The sequence below is a fragment of the Sander vitreus genome, chromosome 3 (genome assembly GCF_031162955.1).
Source record: "Sander vitreus isolate 19-12246 chromosome 3, sanVit1, whole genome shotgun sequence".
Classification (NCBI taxonomy): Eukaryota; Metazoa; Chordata; class Actinopteri; order Perciformes; family Percidae; genus Sander; species Sander vitreus.
In genome coordinates this window covers 798659-820030 of record NC_135857.1, presented here as the reverse complement: position 1 = coordinate 820030, position 21372 = coordinate 798659, and the positions used below count along the sequence as shown (strand labels likewise).

At 41.7% G+C, this 21372-nt stretch overlaps 1 protein-coding gene across 4 annotated transcripts; it reads left to right on the top strand.

The window, feature by feature from the left end:
* The first annotated feature begins 269 nt into the window (after nt 1–269).
* Nucleotides 270–20431, top strand: c2cd3 (C2 domain containing 3 centriole elongation regulator). Of its 4 annotated transcripts, none has more exons than XM_078245559.1 (33): nt 270–489; nt 1407–1676; nt 1754–1911; nt 2807–2985; nt 3118–3281; nt 3379–3511; nt 3611–3763; nt 3864–4011; nt 4137–4237; nt 4611–4814; nt 4911–5026; nt 5126–5244; nt 5725–5856; nt 5957–6415; nt 6552–6703; nt 7287–7530; nt 7933–8116; nt 8208–8391; nt 8575–8747; nt 8838–8973; nt 9994–10262; nt 13317–13394; nt 13477–14076; nt 14170–14496; nt 14596–14734; nt 14839–14903; nt 14981–15186; nt 15277–15407; nt 15484–15633; nt 15846–16030; nt 16748–17528; nt 18205–18313; nt 20196–20431. In XM_078245559.1, the coding sequence occupies exons 1-33, from the start codon at nt 438–440 to the stop codon at nt 20331–20333; spliced, it is 6639 nt and encodes a 2212-aa protein (XP_078101685.1). In that variant the 5' UTR covers nt 270–437; the 3' UTR covers nt 20334–20431. The 4 variants fall into 4 exon arrangements, with proteins under 4 accessions (XP_078101685.1, XP_078101681.1, XP_078101679.1 ...); XM_078245555.1 differs by having other exon boundaries at nt 15274–15407; XM_078245553.1 differs by having other exon boundaries at nt 13314–13394.
* The last annotated feature ends 941 nt before the right edge of the window (nt 20432–21372 follow it).

Here is a 21372-nt window from a genome sequence, read left to right as displayed (position 1 = left end):
GTGTCAAATGCATATTTGGGTAAAATGAGAGCAATACTTTTTTTTCCACAAGATTTAGATCGGAAATTATTATTAGAGTGATTATGTGCAATCATTCAAAGGCACATTTGATCATTTTAATCTGAGCTAAACCTGCCCTCAGACTGTTATCACCAGGTGGCGGCCACTGTACAAAATAAACTCAATTTCCCAGAATGCCTCTGTGAAAAGCAGCGGCAGCGAAGGCGGCACGTTCGGACTTTTGTTGTCTCGGAAACCATAGACTGGAAAGTCGGAAACAGATTTGCGCGCTGCCATTTGTATGCGTGTGTGCAGCTCAGTTGGCTCTGTTAAACGGATTATTGATGGAGTGTGATATAACCATGCCTGCTAACGGTTCACCTCCTGCTTTGGCAAGGTTGTCATTCATAACCTAGCTATACGTACTGAGCTGCGGAATGAAGAGCAGAAAACAGAGGTCTGTCAAAGCTGGAGGCAGCAAAAAGAAAGGTAAGCTGTTGTTAGCTTAGCTAACTTACATGCTAGCAAAACAGCTCGATAATTTACATAGCTGTTAGCTTCAGCTGTCAGTCTCACATTAGCCTCGTATGTTAGGGTTAGGGTTAGGGGTTAAGCTTACTAGCTAATGTTATGTTAGGTAATATGCTCTTACTTTCTCTCGGTTAATGTTGTTTTTGCATGTTTTGTTGTGAATGTGCCGAAGTACCGTTAAGCAGCTGAACTTGTAACGCAGTTTGTGGGTTTGTTGGTTCGCCAAATGATGCTAGAAGCGAAGTATAACGTCCTTTGTCAATAATAATCACAATTGACTCAGTTGTTTAGTGGAAATGGGTCTCTTACAATGTTGCATTCCTGTATTTGCTGCCTGCTGTGTAGTTAGTCTATAGTCAGACTCTTGGGTTAATGCGTCATTGTCAGTAGTATAATTAACTCAGTCATTTTGAAATCATCATACAGTAGCTCAAAAGGAATCATGAGGATATTTCCGCATACACATCTGAACAGTAAGGCTGGGTGATATGGCTGAAATTATTACTATAATATTAATACGAAAATGTTCATGCAAAATCACAGAAATATAAATAAACAAGTCAAGTTCGTCTTCAAATTAATGAACAGTGTTTCACTGTTGCATATTACATACAACTCGTCCTGTGTGTAAAACAGATTTTAATAACTTATTTCGTTAGTTTTTCAATTTCAGCATGCTATAAATGATTGCACAGTGAACAGTACAGTATAGTATATAACTGTTATACCAGCCAACATCTAGCTAAAACCTGTAGCAAATACCACTCTTACTGGCTTACCTTGCCTGTCCTATAATGGTGACATGATTGTAGAATTTACGGTGTTTGCATTGTTTGTGTCTTGACTTTGCTGTAATCAAAAATAACACTTTGCAGTCCCAAGCGATGTGTCCCCCGCCACCAGCCTCCCTCCTCTGGTCGAAGGCCAGCTAAGATGCTTCCTGCGGGTGATTATAAGCCGTGTATTATGGACAGTTCAGAAGCCTCCATCTGCAACATTTGTGAGGCTGCGCTGGTGGGGAGAGTCATCCAACGGGACACACTTCTTTCCGAGAGATGGATCACAGCCATCGCAGAAGACCATCAAGACCACAGCTCGCTTCCCCATCCGCTGTGGTCCAAAGCAGTTTACTTCATATCTTACAGGTAACTAAGAAGGCTTTGATAAGTTTGAGTTTGAAATGTTGTTTAAAATCAGCCACTAACCTGTCATTGATGAACAGATATGAGCTCTTTGGTGCTGGAAGTTCTGACCAAACCGGATCATTTGCCGATCGCACGGGCTCAGGTTGCAAGCATCTCTCGTCTCTCTCTGGCACACCCCATCAGTGGATTTTACACTCTTGTATCTCCGACATCTGAGAAGCTGGGAGAATTACAGGTGAGTGGGAACTTGAATGCACATATTACCTGCCAGCTGCATTTGTGGAATTATGTTTGGTATACTGAAATGTAGTGAATAGAGAGACTCCCAGTGTTTTCCCTCGGTTTGTTGACAACTTAGGTGCGCGCAGGATTTAAGGGTCCTTCCTCAAGAAAATTTTACATTTTTCATAAAAAAAACCCAGCAATTTCCCCATATATTTCTTTTGTCTCTTTGTGGTCATTTTTGTTTTCTTTGTAGTCGGTTTGTATCCCTTTGTGGTAGTTTTGCGTCTCTTTTTCACATCATTTTGTAGCATTATTATCACCATATCTGTGTGTAAAACGTTGGAAAAGCTAGAGCAGGTCATGAATAAATAATACTCAAAAAGCTTAAAGACAAAACTTAGACTACAATCTACAGTCATTAAATCTGAGAATCATTCGCCTTAGGTGCAGCACAAAATGGCTTGGGTGCTGCACCTAAACCTTTTAATGGCAGGGGAAACCCTGACTCCACTTAAACTAGGCAAGACAACTAATCTCTACCAAATGCAGGGGTGCTGTTTTGTAGCGGACTGTGACCTTCCTGTGTAAGGACAAAAGAGTATCACAAGTTACATTTAAAGCCATGATAACCTCTTAAGCCTATTAACATTTTTTTGTTTTCATGATTATATCTGTAAAGTGTTTATTGGGTATTCAGTAATTTAGGACTCATCACCCACAACTGGCTCTTATCATCATTTACAATTGTGGCATTGACAAACAAACCAGTGAAACCCCATAAATAGTTAGATGGATAGCAACATTTATAATGTTCAAGTTGTTTATCATTTTGTATCAGCAGTAGTAAACCATGTAAAATCCTCATCTTAGCTTTTTTTTTAATTTTTTTTATTTAACCTTCTCAGGTTTCCCTTAATTTGGAGCCTCTAACTGAAGCCTATGACAGCAGCAGCTCAGGTCCCATCACAGATATCAGCATTGAAGGACCACAAGTCACCACACTGACTGTGCCCTCGCAGTCCAGATCGCTCTCAGCTTGCAGCGGGAAAGAATCAGCGGGGAGCAGCAGTGGAAACACTCCAAGGTTCAAAGTTATTGCTGTTGTGATGTTGCTATTCATAATCAAATGCCTGTGTCTTCTTGTAAGAGCTCACCGGTAGAAAGTTTCATTCTGAGCATAATAATCTTACTGTATATATTGCTGTTATATTTTCAGAGGGAAAGACCACTTATATTTCCAAAATGCCCAGAAAGATGAAGGCAAAGAAGAGTCACTGGAGAATCAGATACCGACAACAAACAGATCTCTGAACAGTCAAACGACTGTGAATCCTTCAAATCAGGAGCCTTGTGGCCATACAACCAATGATATCCTCTCAGGTTGGTTGCAGCATGACTACACATCAGATGTACATAACCACAAACACACAAATTTGACTGTCTCTTAACAAATACCCAACATTTTCTCTCATCTCAGTTATTCTAGAGCGTGGGAACAAGCTCAGAAATGCTATGGTGGTATCATCTTTAAAATGTGACATGGATTGTGTCCCGGCTCTGAAAGACACCCCTTTGCCTCTCCCAAAGGATAACATCCTGCCACCTTCCAAGTTAGTGTTTCAAAAGTTTGTAAAAAAACAACAATATTTTTTTATCATCTTATAATGATCTATCTATCTATCTATAATACTTCATTTCTTTGTCTGCAGGCCCTTTCCTTCTCCCTCTGGGATGTTTCTTCAAAATATTCTTCATGCTGATTCAACTCTCAAGCACTCTGATAATGTTGCTGTAGTCTCAGACTGCAGCTTAGACTGTCCTGTAGACATGGATAACAGAGCGGTGGATCTGCTCCTCGGCAGGTACTTATGTGCACATTTACTTCCAAAGGTGAGAGAAAATGTAAGCATTTCTATTTAATTTTTTTTACAAGATTTTTACTGTTTTTATTTTTTTGTTTAGCTTAAACACGTCTCCTCTGCCTCTCTGGGATGGAGATATCGCCTTATCTGAATCTCTGTCTGGCCATAGCAGTGTGTGTGGAGACAGTGAGCTCAATGATCCACAATATGATCAGAGCTTACTGGAAAATTTGTTCTATAAACCTCCTGTAAGTAGACGATTTTCTAATGATTGTCAGGGAAAAAGCATGTTTTATGTAATTATTATTTATTTTTTTAGCAGAGGGTTATTTGAAGTCATTCTTCAAATGGTCATTCTCATCTTTTCCTTCAGATGTCAGATATCAGACCAAACGACACTGAGGAGGAGGATCAAGCAACAGTGTCCTCGAGTAAAAAACAGCCGACACAGTCCGGACCCAAGATCATTAGAGGGTGAGGGCCTTTACATGCTCCTTAAGCCATGCTGCTCGGACAGTAAAAAGATCCTTTCAGAAGATCTGGTAGGGGTTGGGATTGTGTGTGCCATCCAATGTTTTTTATCCCTCCACCTTTAAATATAGCTACTCTAAAAGGGCATATCTTCTCCCTAAGGTACTGTTATTGATCAACATCTATAAATAAGCCAGTTACAAAGAACGCAAAAGGAAATTGACCGGCTAAATAAACCATTTACATTGAATATATGGGATACATGCACGGTACCGGGATAGCATATAGTTCAGACAAACATTCAGTATGAAAATAGACTAGATATAACCTTTAGTACATTTAAGACAATTATTCACCATATTGTGACTGTGTCCAGTCCAAACCCAGAGCCTCAGCGGTCTGCAGATGCTGGTGAAATCCCTCCTGGCGGGAGTGCAGAGCAGTTGACTTTGCTGAGTTTGGTCCGGCTGGCGAGAGTGACCATCGTTTCCCTGACTGCACCTCCAGGCAATGCAACCAACATACCTAGAAAGACCTCTAGTAAAGGGAAACCTCCTAGACCATTAACCAGCAAGAAGTGGTAGGCAAAACATTTCACATTATTTTGATCTCATTTAAAAATAATATTGGAATTATTTAACAAAAGCCTGTGATATCTCCTCTCTTTTTCCATCAGCACATATTTTATCGAGTACATGTTCCCGATGGCCTCCACTTCTAGTCGACATGATGGTAGTAAGGGAGGATATGCGGAGGTGACCAGAGCTGTTGCCAGTAAAGTCACAGGAGGAGGTATGACCTGTTACAATCTGCTTTTATGAAACCTAGCTGAGTGAAAAACAGTTTTTGGTACAGGTTTGTGACTGAATCTGACTCTTCTATGTTTTTTAGCCGTGAAGTTCCATCAGCACTCTGTGTTTCCTGTCCAATTCAGCACAGCAACAATTGAAAAGTGGTGGGGAACTGATCTGATTTTCAAGATTTACTCACGAAAGAACGACCAAAAGAAAGTAAGTAGCTTTGGACTAAACGTTACTCATTTGATTGGTTACAATGAGTTTTATTGGTTGGTTTAAGAGTGACTGACTCAGGGTGACTGTTGTTTATCTACAAGTATCGAAGGTTTACATTTGGGTCTATTTAAATTAAGTTGTGATGTAAGTTGTTCTGGTAATAATAATTTAGAATGTGACCTGTTTGCACAACACAGTTCTGGTGGTTTTGAATGGATATTTATGATTATTTTTATTTTATGGGCATATTATATACAGTATGTGTGCACACAGTATATCATTTAGCACCACTGAAAAAATAAGGTTCTTTCTTAATGTAACTCCTTTTATGAAATATCAACTTCCATATAAAACAACTAAAAACGACTTCCTGTTTCTAATAATGCCTAGAAACACAGGTAGACATTCATTAAAAATCATCATCAAGTACTTAAAGTAATGAAGCGCTGGTGATGACTTTGACTTTTCCTGTTGCAGCCTGTTCCCATTGGCAAGGCAGTTTTCCCGCTGCGCTGTTTGCTGCAGAGCAAGCAGCTGAGTCAGTCTGTTGTCTTACCTGTGCAGAGCGTTGAAGGAAACTGTGAAACACAGGAGATTGGACCTCTGAAGGTAATGTACTGTTTGTTTTTTTTACCCAGGAATTTATGTTTGAAAGCCTGATATTTGTTACCCAAGTGACTTTTATAGAGATTGTTATTTTATTTTTCAGGTGTTACTAGAACTTGCTACAGACAACAAAGATTTCTCCTCTGAAAAAAGTAAAAGCAAGCTGGCTTGGAATGACACATCACCTTCACAACCTGCACCCGGTCCACAGAGAGAGACCAGCTCCAGATCTCAACATGTGGACATTGGCAGGGAGGAGTTACCAGCTGGTTCTTTTGAAAATTCCAGACTGAATTCTTTGAGTCCTCAGAAACCCTCGAAAGAACCCTCTGCCCATCCCGGCCTCCACACATCTCCTCATATATCCCGGCAGCAGGTGGAGGTGGAGGAGGATCCTGAGGTCCTGCTGCATACGTTACTCATGGTGCCAGATGGAAAGAACTTCAACTGTGGGCCCATGCAGGCTCCAAACGTGTACTTGAACTGTAAACTCTGGTGTGATGAGACGGCGAGATCTGTCATCAGCTGGGGTCAGCCAAATCCTTCTTTCAACTTTGCTCAGGTTAGTCCAGGAGATCAAGTCTTCTTACAGTATTTTACTTTTTTTTAATTAGGCTACAAAGAAAACAACATTCTTCTATGTTGTAAATGAAGAATCTCACTGACCCACGTGACTTTTTCTCTATCCTTTGTCTCAGGTGACTCCTATGGCCTTAACAACCAAGCTGCTGGAGCGGATGAAAAATAACGTGATGGTAATCGAGGTGTGGCAGAAAACCAGATGTTCAGAGCAGGATCAACTCCTCGGCCTTGTGAAATTACCTCTCCACCAGTTCTACATGTCATTTAGGCAAGTCGTAGAAAGACAACGTGTTTTTAGAATTCTTTTTAAACAGAAATAAGTAAAAACTAAATGTTTTTGTTTGGATTAGGAGTCAGTTTACAGAATGATCACCATGTATTTTGTAACTTTTTATGGTGAAATTAGAGCTGGAACGAGTCACTTAATTAATAATAATTTGTTCGACAGAAAATGTATCTACTTTTTTTTGATAATCAAGTTATTTTTTATTCTAGAAAATAGTCAGCAGCTTAATTGAAATTGATAATTATCATTAGTTTTGTCTTTAGTAGAAATTTCAAACTACAAAATCACAACTGTGATATCTGAGTTCAGAGCAGGCAATATGGGGATCATTTACATCCTTTTTTATTTAACCTGCCCTCTGGGAGGCGCTGTGGTATTCCTCCAGTACAATATGTTGTCGTCTTTCATCCTACATGTCATACATTTCTTAAATTCTCAAAATGAAACTCCAACTCACCGCAAATGACAGTACACACACCTTGTAAATGTGGACTAAAATATACCTGGCACAGTGAGGCTGCACGCAAGACCAGTAACCCTCCTCTTTGTTTTTTCTCCCTTTCAGGGATCCAAAGATTGCCCACCTTCTTCTCCAGGCGCAGTACCCTGTCTTAGGGGTGGACTGCTACATGCCAGTCATTGATGTCTTTTCAGGTAGTTGTAAAGGACATCTCAGGGTAGTTTTGGCTATGGGCCAATCAGAACAGATAGTTGCCCTCCAGCGCAAGAGGGATGAAGAATATGACTGCTTGTCTCATCTCGTGAGACCAGTACATCTGCTTGATCACCAACATCATTCACAAACAAAGGTCAGGGTTCATTTTTGTTGCATTACATTTTGTGTGTGTGTGGCAGATAATTGCAGGTAGACAGCGCCTTCAAAGGCTGTTCATAGAAAAGTTATTTGGCAATCTTTGCTGATGCATTGTAAAAGTACTAAATATTACGAATACATTAATAAGGTAATAAGTAAACAAAGGTTTAAAGCTGCTTATATTTAGATATTTATAAAGGAGTATGTGAGAAGCATGTTTGCCTGTTTTTATTTGACTCTTGAAAGTGGATGATTTAGGATCATGCTGAATAGTTATAAAAATGTTAACCAAACAAATCAAGAATCTCTCATCTCATACTATTAGAGTACACAGCAACTGTGCTGACAAGTGGTCAAGTCTCTTTCACCTCATTTCACAATTGTGTTTCTCCTTCAGGCGATTGCATCACAAGAGGAAACTATGAGAGAGCATCTGTTTGTCATAAGAGTGGAGAAGGTAAATGGGCTGACACCTCTGCAATCCACAGTGTGGGGTGAGGCTGACTGCTACATCCAGTACGGTTTCCCCTCTCAGGAGGGTGACCCTGCTGCAAAAGTGGACCAAAACCTCATAGAGAGTAGTAAGGCCCTTTTTATTGTATGACATTTTCAAGAATTTCCCAAGTTTTTCTTCCCTCTGCTTCAGTCTGACCTGTATCTCATCTCCAACAGGCGTGAACCTGAAGGTGTTTCGTACTACCACAACTCTCTGTATCCCTGACCCTCTGTTTGGTCACTCTGAGACTCATGTGCTTCTGGCTCCTGAAGGAGTTCCTGTTCAGAGGCTGCTGCTCAGCTCTCTTTCAAGCAAAGGCCTAAGCAGTGGAGGGGGTGTCCAGTTTGAAGTCTGGTGCAGGTTTGTGTTGTCTTGTCTAAGTGGAGAAAAATGGAATTCAACATGCATTCATTACAGCTAAAATGTTGTCATCACCCTGAAACTTTATTAATTTTCCTGTGCATAAATCCTTCTCCAATTTGTATAGCCTAGAATAGCCTTATACTTACTGGTTTCATATAAAGAATGCACATGTCTCTGCAGATATTATTATCCAAACGTCCGAGACCAGCTTGTGGCCAAAGGAATGCTTCCGTTGTCCAAGTTGTGTGCCATGGTCACCATGCAGAGACAGCATCCTAATAAGGCTCAAATGTTCTCCCTGCCCCTGATTCCCAGGACGGACAGTCCCACAGGACATCAGCCTCAGCCCTCAGGTACACAGACACACAGAGTTATGGCAATATAATACTGCATTGATACATTTAGCATCTTCAATGTTGTTACTGATCTGTTATGTTTCTCAGGCTTACTAGATGTGTGCATTCGGTACAAGCACCGACCAGTGAGACCTGAAGGTCAGACTGGTAAAGGAGCTGCCTCTCGTGTTGTGACACTTGTGGTTCAAGTGCACAGAGCATCAGGGCTGCAGGCCGCCGCAAGGTACATCACTACCACTGTCCTCTTGGGAGCTTCATTTGTTTTAAACTGCTCATATTATACTTTTGGGCTTTTTCCCTTTCCTTTATTGTGTTGTATATCTTTTTTGTGCATGTTATAGGTTTGTATAAGTGAAAAAGCCACTGTTCACACAAACACTGTTCACAAACTGCTCCAAACATCTCTATTGTAGTCCAGCCTTTACTTCAGAGACAAACGTGCATCACTTTGTAACACACGTTATAATGTTCGCCTAGCTGCTAGCATGGCACGCCCTCACACTCTGCTTCTGACTGGCTAGTAGTCCTTACCTAGGGACTGCGCATGTGCGACTGCCAACAAAGATGGGACAGAAGTGAGAGGTCTCACTCTGTAGCTAAAACAGAGAGCTCAACACACAGGGTGAAAAGAGGAGCTGCAGCAATGTGCAGTACAACAAAAATATTATATTTTTTGAAAATTAAACCATGTAAACCTATTCTGGTACAACCTCTTAATACAATTATGAACTTGAAAAAGCATAATATGAACACTTTAATTTAATGGAATGGAAACTCCCCTGCAATCAAATCAATTCTGCCCAGAGAGCTGTGTTTGCTTGAGTAAATCTGTGTGAAACCGTTTCTAATTGTGGGATGACAAGTGCGAAGTTTGTGGATTTGAATTCATTTGTTTTGTTTTTGAAGGGCAGTTCAAGCTAAAATAGGACACTGAGGTACTCTTAAGGCCATCTAGCCATAAGTTAATGTATTTTAGATTGTATTTGCCGAATTAGAGCTCTACCAACTGAAACTTCTGCCTCCAGCTTATTACATTGGAAGAGAAATTGCTGTTGAGTTGTTTAACTGTAAGTTTTGAGATCAACAAATAAAGTGATCTTCAGCTCCATTAATTGGTCTGATGGCAAGTGTTTCAGCAGAGATCTTAAAACATACTGAAAGTATTGCTGATTTCCTTTTTATGCATATCTATACTGCCTCACTTGCTTCAGCTTGCTATTGTCCTTCTGCCTATCTGTTTCAGGGTTTTATCAGAACAAGATGAAAGATTTGGCTACTTTGCCAGTGTGGGAGTGAACTCGTACGTCACAGTCGAGCTCTCCTTCATGCCTGAGCATGAGAGGCGATGCACCCGCGTAGCTGCCAGGACCTTCTGCCCAGAGTTTGACCACCACGTGGAGATGTCCTGTGATCTGCTGTTTCAGAGGAGCAGTGGAGAAACCTGCAGCCTGGCTGAGCAGCTGGAGGAAGCCTCTGCTGTCTTCACTGTCTGGAACAGAGACAGTCGCAAAGGTTTAAGAAAGCTTATTCTGTTAAATTTCTAAGAAAAAAAAGATCTAAGATGGCGCTGCAGACGGTCGACTCGGTGTGTCTGCGCGTTGTTTTGTTTTGTGTTTTAACTGTGTTTTTTGCGATGGTACCCGGCTCTTTTTCTCCAGAGAAGAGCTCTTGAACATCAGGGAAACAACGCCAGAGGATTTATTTCCTACTTTTCTTCTCCCTACACTGGAAATTTTGGACATTCTAGTCAAAGGTGCACTCACCTATGCTCGCCGACCAGATACTGTGTGTGGAGCGGACCAACCCGGACTGCCTAGTTATTGTCCTTGGAGACTTTAACAAAGGAAACCTCACTCATGTACTACCTAAATATAGACAGCATATTAAATGCCCGACCAGAGAGGAGAACATTCTGGATCACTGTTACACCACAGTCAGGGATGCTTATCACGCCGTCCCCCGTGCTGCACTGGGACTATCTTACCATGTCATGGTCCACCTGATCCCCGCCTACAGGCAGAAACTTAAGCTCTGCAAACCTGTAGTGAGGACATCAAGGAAGTGGACCAGTGAGGCTGTGGAGGATCTCCAGTCATGTTTGGATTCTACTAACTGGGATGTGTTCAGGACTGCAACCAACAGTCTGGATGAGTACACAGAGGCTGTGACGTCATACATCAGCTTCTATGAGGACTGCTGTGTTCCATCATGCACCAGGGTGAGTTTCAACAATGACAAACCCTGGTTCACAGCCAAACTCAGAAGGTTAAGGCTGACTAAGGAAGAGGCGTTCAGGAGTGGGGACAAAGACGGACTTAAAGAAGCAAAGTACAAGTTTAGCAAGGCGGTGAAAGAGACTAAACAACGGTACTCTGAGAAACTCCAACACCAGTTCTCAGCGAACAACTCTGCTTCTTTCTGGAGAGGGCTCAAACAGATCACCAGCTTCAAGCCCAAAGTCTCCCACTCCACCAATGACCAACGCCTAGCCAACGACCTTAACAAGTTCTACTGTCGCTTTGATGGACAATGGGTCAGTCCTGTAACCATCCCCCTCAACACCTCCCAACAAAGGGTCTTCCCTGATACCATCCCCCGCAACACCTCCCAACAGCTCCAGCTACAGTGCATCACCTCCACCTCCCCCCCCCTTAAAGGTCCCCCCCTCCACCTCCCCACCCACCTCAGTGATGACTCTCTCCATCAATGAGGAAGACGTCAACAGACTGTTCAGGAGACAGAACCCCAGGAAAGCTGCTGGACCGGATGCTGTCTCCCCATCCATCCAGCTTCAGACCCATTGCCCTGACCTCTGTGGTTATGAAGTCCTTTGAGCGCCTTGTGCTTTCTCACCTCAAAGCCATCACCGACCCCCTCCTGGACCCCCTGCAGTTTGCCTACAGAGCCAATAGGTCTGTAGACGATGCAGTCAACCTGGCCCTCCACTACATCCTCCGGCACCTGGACTCCGCAGGAACCTACGCCAGGATCCTGTTTGTGGACTTCAGCTCTGCCTTTAACACCATCATCCCCGCTCTGCTTCAGGAGAAACTCTCCCAGCTTGGTGTGCCCGACTCCACCTGCAGGTGGATCACTGACTTCCTGTCTGACAGGAAGCAGCATGTGAAGCTGGGGAAAGACTTCTCCAACTCACAGACCATCAGCACCGGATCCCCTCAGGGCTGCGTTCTTTCTCCTCTGCTCTTCTCCCTGTACACCAACAGCTGCACCTCCAGTCACCAGTCTGTCAAGCTTCTGAAGTTTGCGGACGACACCTCCCTCATCAGACTCCTCTCTGATGGGGACGAGTCCGCCTACAGGTCGGAGGCTGACCACCTGGTGAAGTGGTGCAAGCAAAACAACCTAGAGCTCAATGCTCTAAAGACAGTGGAGATGGTTGTGGACTTCAGGAGGAACTCAGCCCCACCCGCCCCCATCACCCTCTGTGGCTCCACAATTGACACTGTGGAGTCTTTCTGCTTCCTGGGAACTACCATCTCCCAGGACCTCAAGTGGAAGTGGAAGAAGGCACAACAGAGGATGTACTTCCTGCGGCAGCTGAAGAAATTCAACCTGCCGAAGACAATGATGGTGCACTTCTACACAGCCATTATTGAGTTCATCCTCACATCCTCCATCACCATCTGGTACGCTGCTGCCACAGCCAAGGACAAGGGCAGACTGCAGCGTGTCATTCGGTCAGCAGAGAAGGTGATTGGCTGCAATCTGCCGCCGCTCCAGGACCTTTACACCACCAGGACTCTGAAGCTTGCTGAAAAGATTGTGGCTGACCCCTCCCACCCCGGCAACAAACTCTTTGAGATACTCCCCTCTGGCAGGAGGCTGAGGTCCATCAGGACCAAAACCTCACGTCACAAGGACAATTTTTTCCCCTCCGCCACTAGTCTTATTAACAAGGCCCGGAAACCACCCTGACTCTCTCCACACCCCCCCTCTGGCTCTACATGCCACTGTACTTAATCTGCTCTTTTTATCTTAATTCTTACTCTCTTATTTTTAATACATTCTGTGTTTTTATATATATATATTTATACTTGTTTGTTCTGTTTAACCTGTTTGTTTAACTTATTTTAGAGAATGTGTGACATGCACCTACAACACCAAAACAAATTCCTTGTATGTGTAAAAAAGGTACTTAGCAATAAAGCTTTTCTGATTTACCACAGTTACCCATTAATACAAATGTTTAAATGATGTTTATTTCTTTTTGCAGTAACAATTTACGTGCAAGTGATATTTTTGTTATTGAACAAGCAGTGCTCCTACTTTTATCCGGTTTATCCTTTTAATAAAAATATGTACAGGATACATTTGAACCAAAATTAAATAAGTCCACATAATTAGTGTGTTATTTGTTACCAGAGCTTCTCCAAGTTGTATATAAGGATGGTGAATAAGTTTTACCTACAAGTTTTTGGACATCTTGATATTCCAGAATTTATCTTTTATAGAAGCAATATTTCTGCGTAAGTGTTTAGTTTTAATATTAGTAAATAATATCTGTCTGTAAGTTACTCATTTGTTTTGTGCTATTTGTTGCAGCAGTATACACTCATAAGCCAAAGGAAGTGATGTTGGGCACATTGAAAATACCTCTTGCTGATCTCCTCCATAAAAGAACAGGTATGTGTGCACTCTTAGTGACTGCTGGGAAAATAGATTGTCTGACAAACAGTCATTTTTGTTTCTTTTTCCAACCATAAAGGTATTTCTGGATGGTTTGGAGTTTATATACCTCAGGAAACAAGTTCTTCTCTGCACCAGCACATCTTGGTCGGGGGCCTCGAGATCTCTGTCAAATTTGCCCACCACTCAGACAGGGAAAGAGTCATTAAAGCTGGTCAGGGTTTGAGCTGGGAAATGGCCCAGAATGAAGTGCTATATGATGAAGAAGCTTGGGGAGACGGCATTAGAAAAATGTCTTTGACTTTTTCGATGCCTAGAGCATGGATACCTGTCCACTGCTTGCTTCTGCCAGGCCTCAGTGAGCTTGAGCGCTCCACCTACTGCTACTTCAGGTACAAGTTCTACGACCAGGATGCCTTCTGCTCCCAGATGAAACACCCCTCGGTCGAGGAGGAAGGCCAGGCCACAGTGGCCTTCCAGGGAAGTAGAACTGTGGAGCTAAGGAGCACTCAGCCCTTGATGTGGTATCTTCGAGAGGAGAAGCTGGAGGTGCAGGTGTGGGTTGCCTTTACAAAAGACAACAGACAGAGGCCCCGAGACACAGACCGACTGGTGGGTTCAGCATTTGTCGATCTGTCCTCTTTTGCAAAGACACCTAAGCAGAAGCTTACTCTCAGTGGTAAGGATTTATTAATTGGGTTATAATTTAACAGATTATGATTGCTTTAGTTAAATGATGGCTGTGTGTAATCCCAGTGTTCTGGTTTTACAGGAGTGTATCCACTGTTTAGACGCTCAGCAGCAGATCTACAAGGGGCTGCTCTCAGGGTGCACATCACGCTGACAGCAGGCTTCGTCCCTGCTGGAGTTGACGCCCAGCTGGACTCGGACAGCCAGGAGGAGCTCTTATCAGAAGAGGTGGAAGCAGCAGATCGAGCCCCCTCGCCCACTACACCCAGAAAATCACAAAGCAGACACAGGACTAAATCCTCCAGAACAACTGCAGACATCACATCTGTGCAGCACACAGAAATGAGCACGGCTGAATCTTTCCCTGTGACTGTCGCAGTGGACCGGGCTATGCACCTGAATCTAAAGGGTGAAGTTGTGACCTGAAGTCTTTTTCCCCTCCACCTTTTTTTTTTTTCTACTTACATTTATCATTAATAATGATGTGTGTGTTATGTTTCTCTGGCAGGCTGTCCTCTAGCAGAGCGCAGTGAAGGGTCACCATGCTGCTGTGTTTCGTACGTCACTGCAGAGTCTGCTGAACCAGTGTCCACAGCTGTCATAGCCAACACCGACTGCCCTGTGTGGGACCATCAACATGAGTGCAGGTCGAGCTATATCCCAGGCATTAACTTAAATCTTTGAGGATATCTTTGGTTCACTGAAATAATGATATCAAATATTGGGCTGATGATTTGTTTTGAATCTACAGGCTTTCAAAGCAGCTACTGGTCGAGCCACAGCAATCTCTTGTGTTCAAAGTCTGGCACAAAGGAGGTACAGGTAGCAGTTTCACTTTGTGACGTTTATTACATTGATACTTTTGATATATTAATTCACTCTTATTCCCATAGAAACTGAGAGGGTGATTGGATTTGCCTCTGTAGACCTGTCCCCCTTAGTCTGTGGCTTCCAGTCAGTGTGTGGCTGGTACAACATCACAGACTTCAGTGGTCAGTGTCACGGCCAGCTCAAAGTGTCCATAACTCCACTAAAGGGTGTCCACGATCTCCGAGGACAGAGAAAAACTGTGAATGAAGAAGCTGCTAAAAACACACCGGTGAGAGAAAGTATTCATACTGTACATACAGTTTTAAAAAAACAACTTGTTTAGTTTATTTTAATAATAATGGATGTCATTTGTTAGCAGACTTTATTCCAGGCACTCCCTCTCAGCTACCATACCACAGCCACATACAGCAGCTTCCCCTCTCACATCAGCCGACACCCCGAGCAGAAGATCTCGTCACCCGACCACACAGACAGGCTGTTCTCTGAAAGGTTTGTAGAACAATTACACATTTTCATTCAGTCATGATTTAAAATGTCTTTATTCAAAGTCTTTACTTCTGTTCAGGTCCTGTGAGGGCGACCGCCACATTGAGCATATGGACAGAGTACGTCTTTACCATCAGAGTCTGCATGAGCAAACAGCCACTCATTCTGTCTGTAGCAGCAGTGCTGGTGACATCAATCCCTCTAGCTCGCTCCTCTTTTCAACACTCAGGTATCATTCCTCATATATACAGTCCATTACAGTCTCTATACAGTGAATGTTTGCTAGGGCTGAAACATATCTGTTTCCTTCTGCTGCTGTGCATTATTAAAAGCATTACATACTTATTTGCAATTACTGATGACTTTATTTGCTAATTTAGCCCTTTTTTTCCCCTTTTTTTTAAAGATCTTCGCTTTGACTATGACTCTTTGTTTTTACAGGAAAAAACTAAGTGAGCTGGACAACATCCAGAGATACTTCAGCCATAAGCTTTCAACTCCCACATTCCCATCCACGAGTGACTGTCGCACCAAGCACGAGGAACAGAGCAACACAGAGACGGACACATGTCAGCTTCTTCTCAAGTCCAACCAGTTAGTTGGACAAGTCAACAATATCATTAGTGGTGAGCTCTTACACATGGATGGTACATTTCTTTTATAAATGTCTAATATATAGTCATTTTACCATTTAAAGTAAACTTTGTTCTAGTTTACCCAACCCTGGCAGTTGAGCCAGTTCACTGCGGACACAGTCTACTGTTTAGCTTGCTCACTTTAACCATAAATGGAGACATCGCTGTAACTTCTCACTTCTTCAGTCCTGTGAATAAAGCTATGTGGAAAAAAAAAAAACAATTGGAATAAAGTCAACACTCCATTGCTTTCCGTCTAAAAGTGCCCAAGCTATTTACATCAAGCTAATATACGGTATTTTAGGGCTAAAATTAACAATTATTCATTATCGATTAATCTGCAGATTATTTTCTCGATTAATAAATATATGGTTTTGTCTAATTTCCAAGATGATGTATTTAAATTGCTTGTTTTATATATGAACAACAGTCCAAAACTAAAAGATAAATAAATAAATTAAAAAAAACCATAAAATTCTAGCATTTAAAAAGTTTGAATATTTTTTATATTTTTAGTGGATTTTATTGCTTGAAAACAATTATAACCGATTTGTTTTCTGTCAATTGACTTATCAATTAATTGTTGCAGATGCACAGTTTTAGATCACAGACAAAATGGGTTTATGATAACCTTACTTTCAAGCTGTGAACAAGTCATAAACACCACAGAGCAGTGTTGCTAAAATCTTCACTGTCTTCTTCATCCAGGTCTACGAGAACACCACCTAGAAACGATTCCCTCGGACCCCCACAGCAGCTCAACAACTTCCCCTGTTGCAGACAACAACCCACAAACTGTCCGTGATGGTATCTCCAGTCCTCACAGAGCTTCCAATTCTTCCCAAAAAGGTTTGTCTCCTCTGCACTCTCCACTGCCAAAGATGTCCGAAGAGCATACAGACTCTGAGGAAAAAAAGGACAGAGGAAACTACAAGGGTGCTGTGTCCGAGGATGAAAGCAAAGAAGGTACAGACAAAGATGGAGATGGGACAGGTAGCACACGGGATGAGAAATCTGACGAGGATGATGAAGAGGAAGACGAAGATTACGAGGAGGTTGTGGTGAAGCCGAGGCCCCTCAATGAGGTGACCTCTTTAACAGACAAAACCAGTCCTTGGACCAGCATCATGTCAGACCCTGACCTGGCTTCCCTGGAGAGCCTGGAGGCACCAGAGGAGCCAGATCTGAGCCAAGACGAGGAAAGGCAGGTGGTAAATCTGCAAACTCACGACTGTAGTGGAAAACACAAATGTGCCAGAAAAGAACGTGAACGTCAACAAAATGACAGTTTTGATGGATCAGCAGGAGACACTACAGACACAGAGATAGATGGTGAAAGGACACTACAAGCTATAGATGAGAGAAAAGAACCCAACAAGGACCCCAATGAGGGGTCGGATGACAGAGCTTCATCACCCACCACACTGCACACCACAGATACCCATGATGCTTCATGCTCCCTGGACATTCGAGACATTCCACTCCAAACGTATCCTTGATCTGTATTTGTTGTTGTCTGTCTAGCACATTAATCAGATTAGTTTTTTTGCTGTTATAATTTGTTTGAGATGGTCATCTCAGATCAAAGATTCATGGCAAAACTCGTTGAGTGACTGAATTGTCCTTCAGCTTCATGCCTATACACAGAAAGAAGTAGGTGCAGGTGTAATGACATTAACAGAGGCAGCCACCCTATGGTCACTGGTTCTTTGTTTGAAACTGTTTGCTGTAACGGTTTGTTTAGACTTTGCATGTGAAGTCAATGGAAAGATGCAAATTTGCTTAGCGGGGTGCAAATTGAGGCGAAGACATGTCCCCATGAGAATAATTAGCACCTATCTCTGGGCTTTATTAATCAACTCCATAAATGTACAGAGACCAGAGGGAAAAGGAGAGAGAGAGAGAGAGACGGGAGGGAAAAGACACAAGAAAAAACACACACTGACACTCCTATAACGAACAAACAGTCCGTTTAGGGCTAATGTCTGTACAGTTGCTACATAGGATGATAAGGCGAATAAACACCTACACCTACTTTGATTTATAAGGTGACTTTTAAAATGTCCTTTTTTTGTCATTTACCAGCTTTATCATCTCATGAATCTTCGATCTTAACTGGCCTGATACATCATACTGTATTTATTTTTTTAACATCCTACATTAAGCTTGGTCCCTGTGGAAGTCCCTAATTTCTTCCTCCCTTCTCACCAACTGGAGGCATCTATGAGAGTCATACGTTTAGCTCCTTCTTTCTCCCAAACCGCCAGTGACCCGGTGAGTATTTGTAACCAACTCGACTTCTGGCACTCACTCACACTCACTCTTTTTCCCCACTTTATACTGTCCACTCACTGAGTATCTAGTTATTTTCTTTTATTACACACAGTCCTATTTAAAGAATGTATGACTTGTTCCCATTTTTAGAGATTTGTTTTGATAAAGTAGACATTAAAAAAAATTAAAAAAATAAATATATATATCAAATACTTATGTCACGCAATAAAACGCAAATTAATTATTTAAAAATCATACAATGTGATTTTTCTGGATTTTTTTTTCTGGACAATTACAGACCTCTACATGCTTTCTAAGTAGGAAAACCTCCAAAATCGGCAGTGTATCAAATACATGTTCTCCCCACTCTATATACACACACACACACACACACACACACACACACACACAGTTATAGGATCAGCATGAGTACATCTGGTGTTCATTGTTTACACTGCAATGAAAAATATGCCAACTCTTTGCTCTCATTCAGTCTCTGTGGCAGTGCTAATGTTTTTTTCGCCGTAAACAATTCTTAGTATGTTGTGTTGGAAAGGTGTTGACGTAGTACTTTGAACAATCTTAAGATCAACTGAATATTGTGTAATTGTATCCCATCTGTCACCTCAAGTACACTCTGACACTGCTGTGATGTATCCAGAGGCATGCAGCACCTGTTTTACTGCAAGAACAAAACCCTCCCTTCTGCACTGTGTGTTTACCATAGGTACAGTACATATTTACCTAATCCTTGACAGTCAGGGTTTAGGCATCTGTGCTCAACAAAAATTGCAACACGATAAATCCAGAGGTGTTTTTGTCTTTAAAATGTCACATCATGAGTTAAACTTCATATGATGCTTAGTTTGTTAGTTGGTTTATTGACTTAAAGCTGTAATATAGAAGATTTTCATTTAAAGAAATGTAAGTAACCACCATGTAACACAATGGTGATGGCCCACCCCATGAACTGGGTGTCTGTGTAAATGCTATATTACAGTTTTTCTCCATTATACACACACAAAATGGAACTATGCACACAACTCTGAAAACTTGAAACTCATGTATCAACCACACCGTGAAACTTGAAGCACAAATTCCATTGCTTTCAATCAAGTAGAAATTCTAAATCAACCAGGACTGAAATCTTAAGGATTGCCACTTTAAATAACACAATACAAACATATAAAATAACTTTAGATGGATCGATTGGATTCTTGTGTTTTGTAATTCTTTTTGTTTGTAGTTGCCCTGATTACATTAATTCATCAATCAACTTTAGCCAAATTGCTGCATCATTAACATTTCTAGTAACTTTCAGTTGACTGTTTTCTCATAAGAAAGAGACTTTATGGTATCACTAAAAAAAAAGATATGCATTGTTAAATATTCTTCACAACTGAGGAAGCACACTAATTATGTACACAGGTTTCCCCAGTGTTCCGCAGTGTACTGATGGAAAGGTATTTCTGTGTCACACCATTGTTAATGGATCCTGTTTCAAGTAGGGTGCGGAGATATATGTGTAGGTGCTGGAGTTTAAGTGGGACGTGATGTGCCCGTCTTTACAGGAAGGACCTTTTTAAAGAACCAGTTCGAGCTAGTTACTTGTTGCAGATTTCCTGATTGTACTCCAAGTACTACAAGGACACATGCCAGGCCTGTTAAACTGTCTACCCATGAACAATATTCAAAGAAAGGCTTGTTCTGTTTGAGCAGTCACTCAGGTTACCACACACCTCAAACCCACACAATCAATTATCCTTTGACTAATCGTTCAGTACGCTTGTTTGTTTTGAGTACAATAGATAATAGTATTATTTGGCTCATTATTCGCTGCAGCACTCACACTGCAAGTGTGTTTCTGTTTGGAACTTTCCAGGGGCCGTGCTCTTCACTTCCCAGCATTCCACATGCCAGAGGTCCTCGACAGCGTCCCAACATGTCGCCATCGTCCATGAAGAAAGAGACTGAAAGAATAGCAAAAATATTTGCAGCTCACTTTGATGACAATCAGTAGTACGTAGGTGGTTTTGTTTGCTGAACAGCTCAGAGGTTTCAGATCATGTAAATTTAATGTTTGGTATTTTCATAAATAAATATTAACTGTTTACTGTTTTCAACTCTGGATACTTTTGTATATGGTTGACATACAGTATATGTTATTTATAAGGTTCAATGTTCTTATTTATCATGTGCATAGTCTCGCATTGCCAGAGCTATCTCCACAGCGCTGGCTACACCGCTTATCTATTCTGGGACAGGGGGAAAAACACTGGCTAGTTTCTTTACATGCATCCTGTACCTCTGATGACTATCATGTGCATGTGTGTCAGGCTCCAACCAACAGTGCTATTTTATTTGTCATACCAGAACCTGCTTCTTAGAACACGCCTCAGGTTACATTGAACCTGTGCTTAATTGGCTGTTGCACATTTCTGTTTGGATAAAAGCCAAATATTTATTTAATAAGGCGTTTCTTAGTTTTCACCCAAACGGCCACAAGGGGCAACAATGTGCCCAGTTGTCCTATGGTTACAGGCGCCTTAAACAGATCACAATCATTAATTAAATGGTGGGGGTTGTCTGTGTCCTGTTCAATGAAGTTATAAGACCGAGCCTTGTGCTTTTGAAGGCAGGTGAATCATCCAGACCAAGAGGCTCTGGTTACCATGGTCCTCAGAAAGCCTTGGGCATCAAATCAAAGACTTTCCTTAAAAGCTCTCAACATAATGTTGTGGGTAGAGAGCTAATAAAATAGGGAGCTAGTTTACTTTCTGTTGACAATAGTAGCAGATTAACATTATCTGTGTAAGCATGTGCGTGCATATGGATGGGTTTTACGTGTATATGTTATTTTTATGTGATCCCAGCAAACTCTTTGGTCAATCAACTTAAATATGACTATATTTTCCCATATGGCCTTCGATGATTTGAATTATGATGGAGGGGATGTAAAACACTGTACTGATAGAGATAAGAATTTAAATTGTAAATATTACATTCCTGAACAATTAAAAAGTTAAATAATACAAATAACTACTCATTTTTGCACCTAA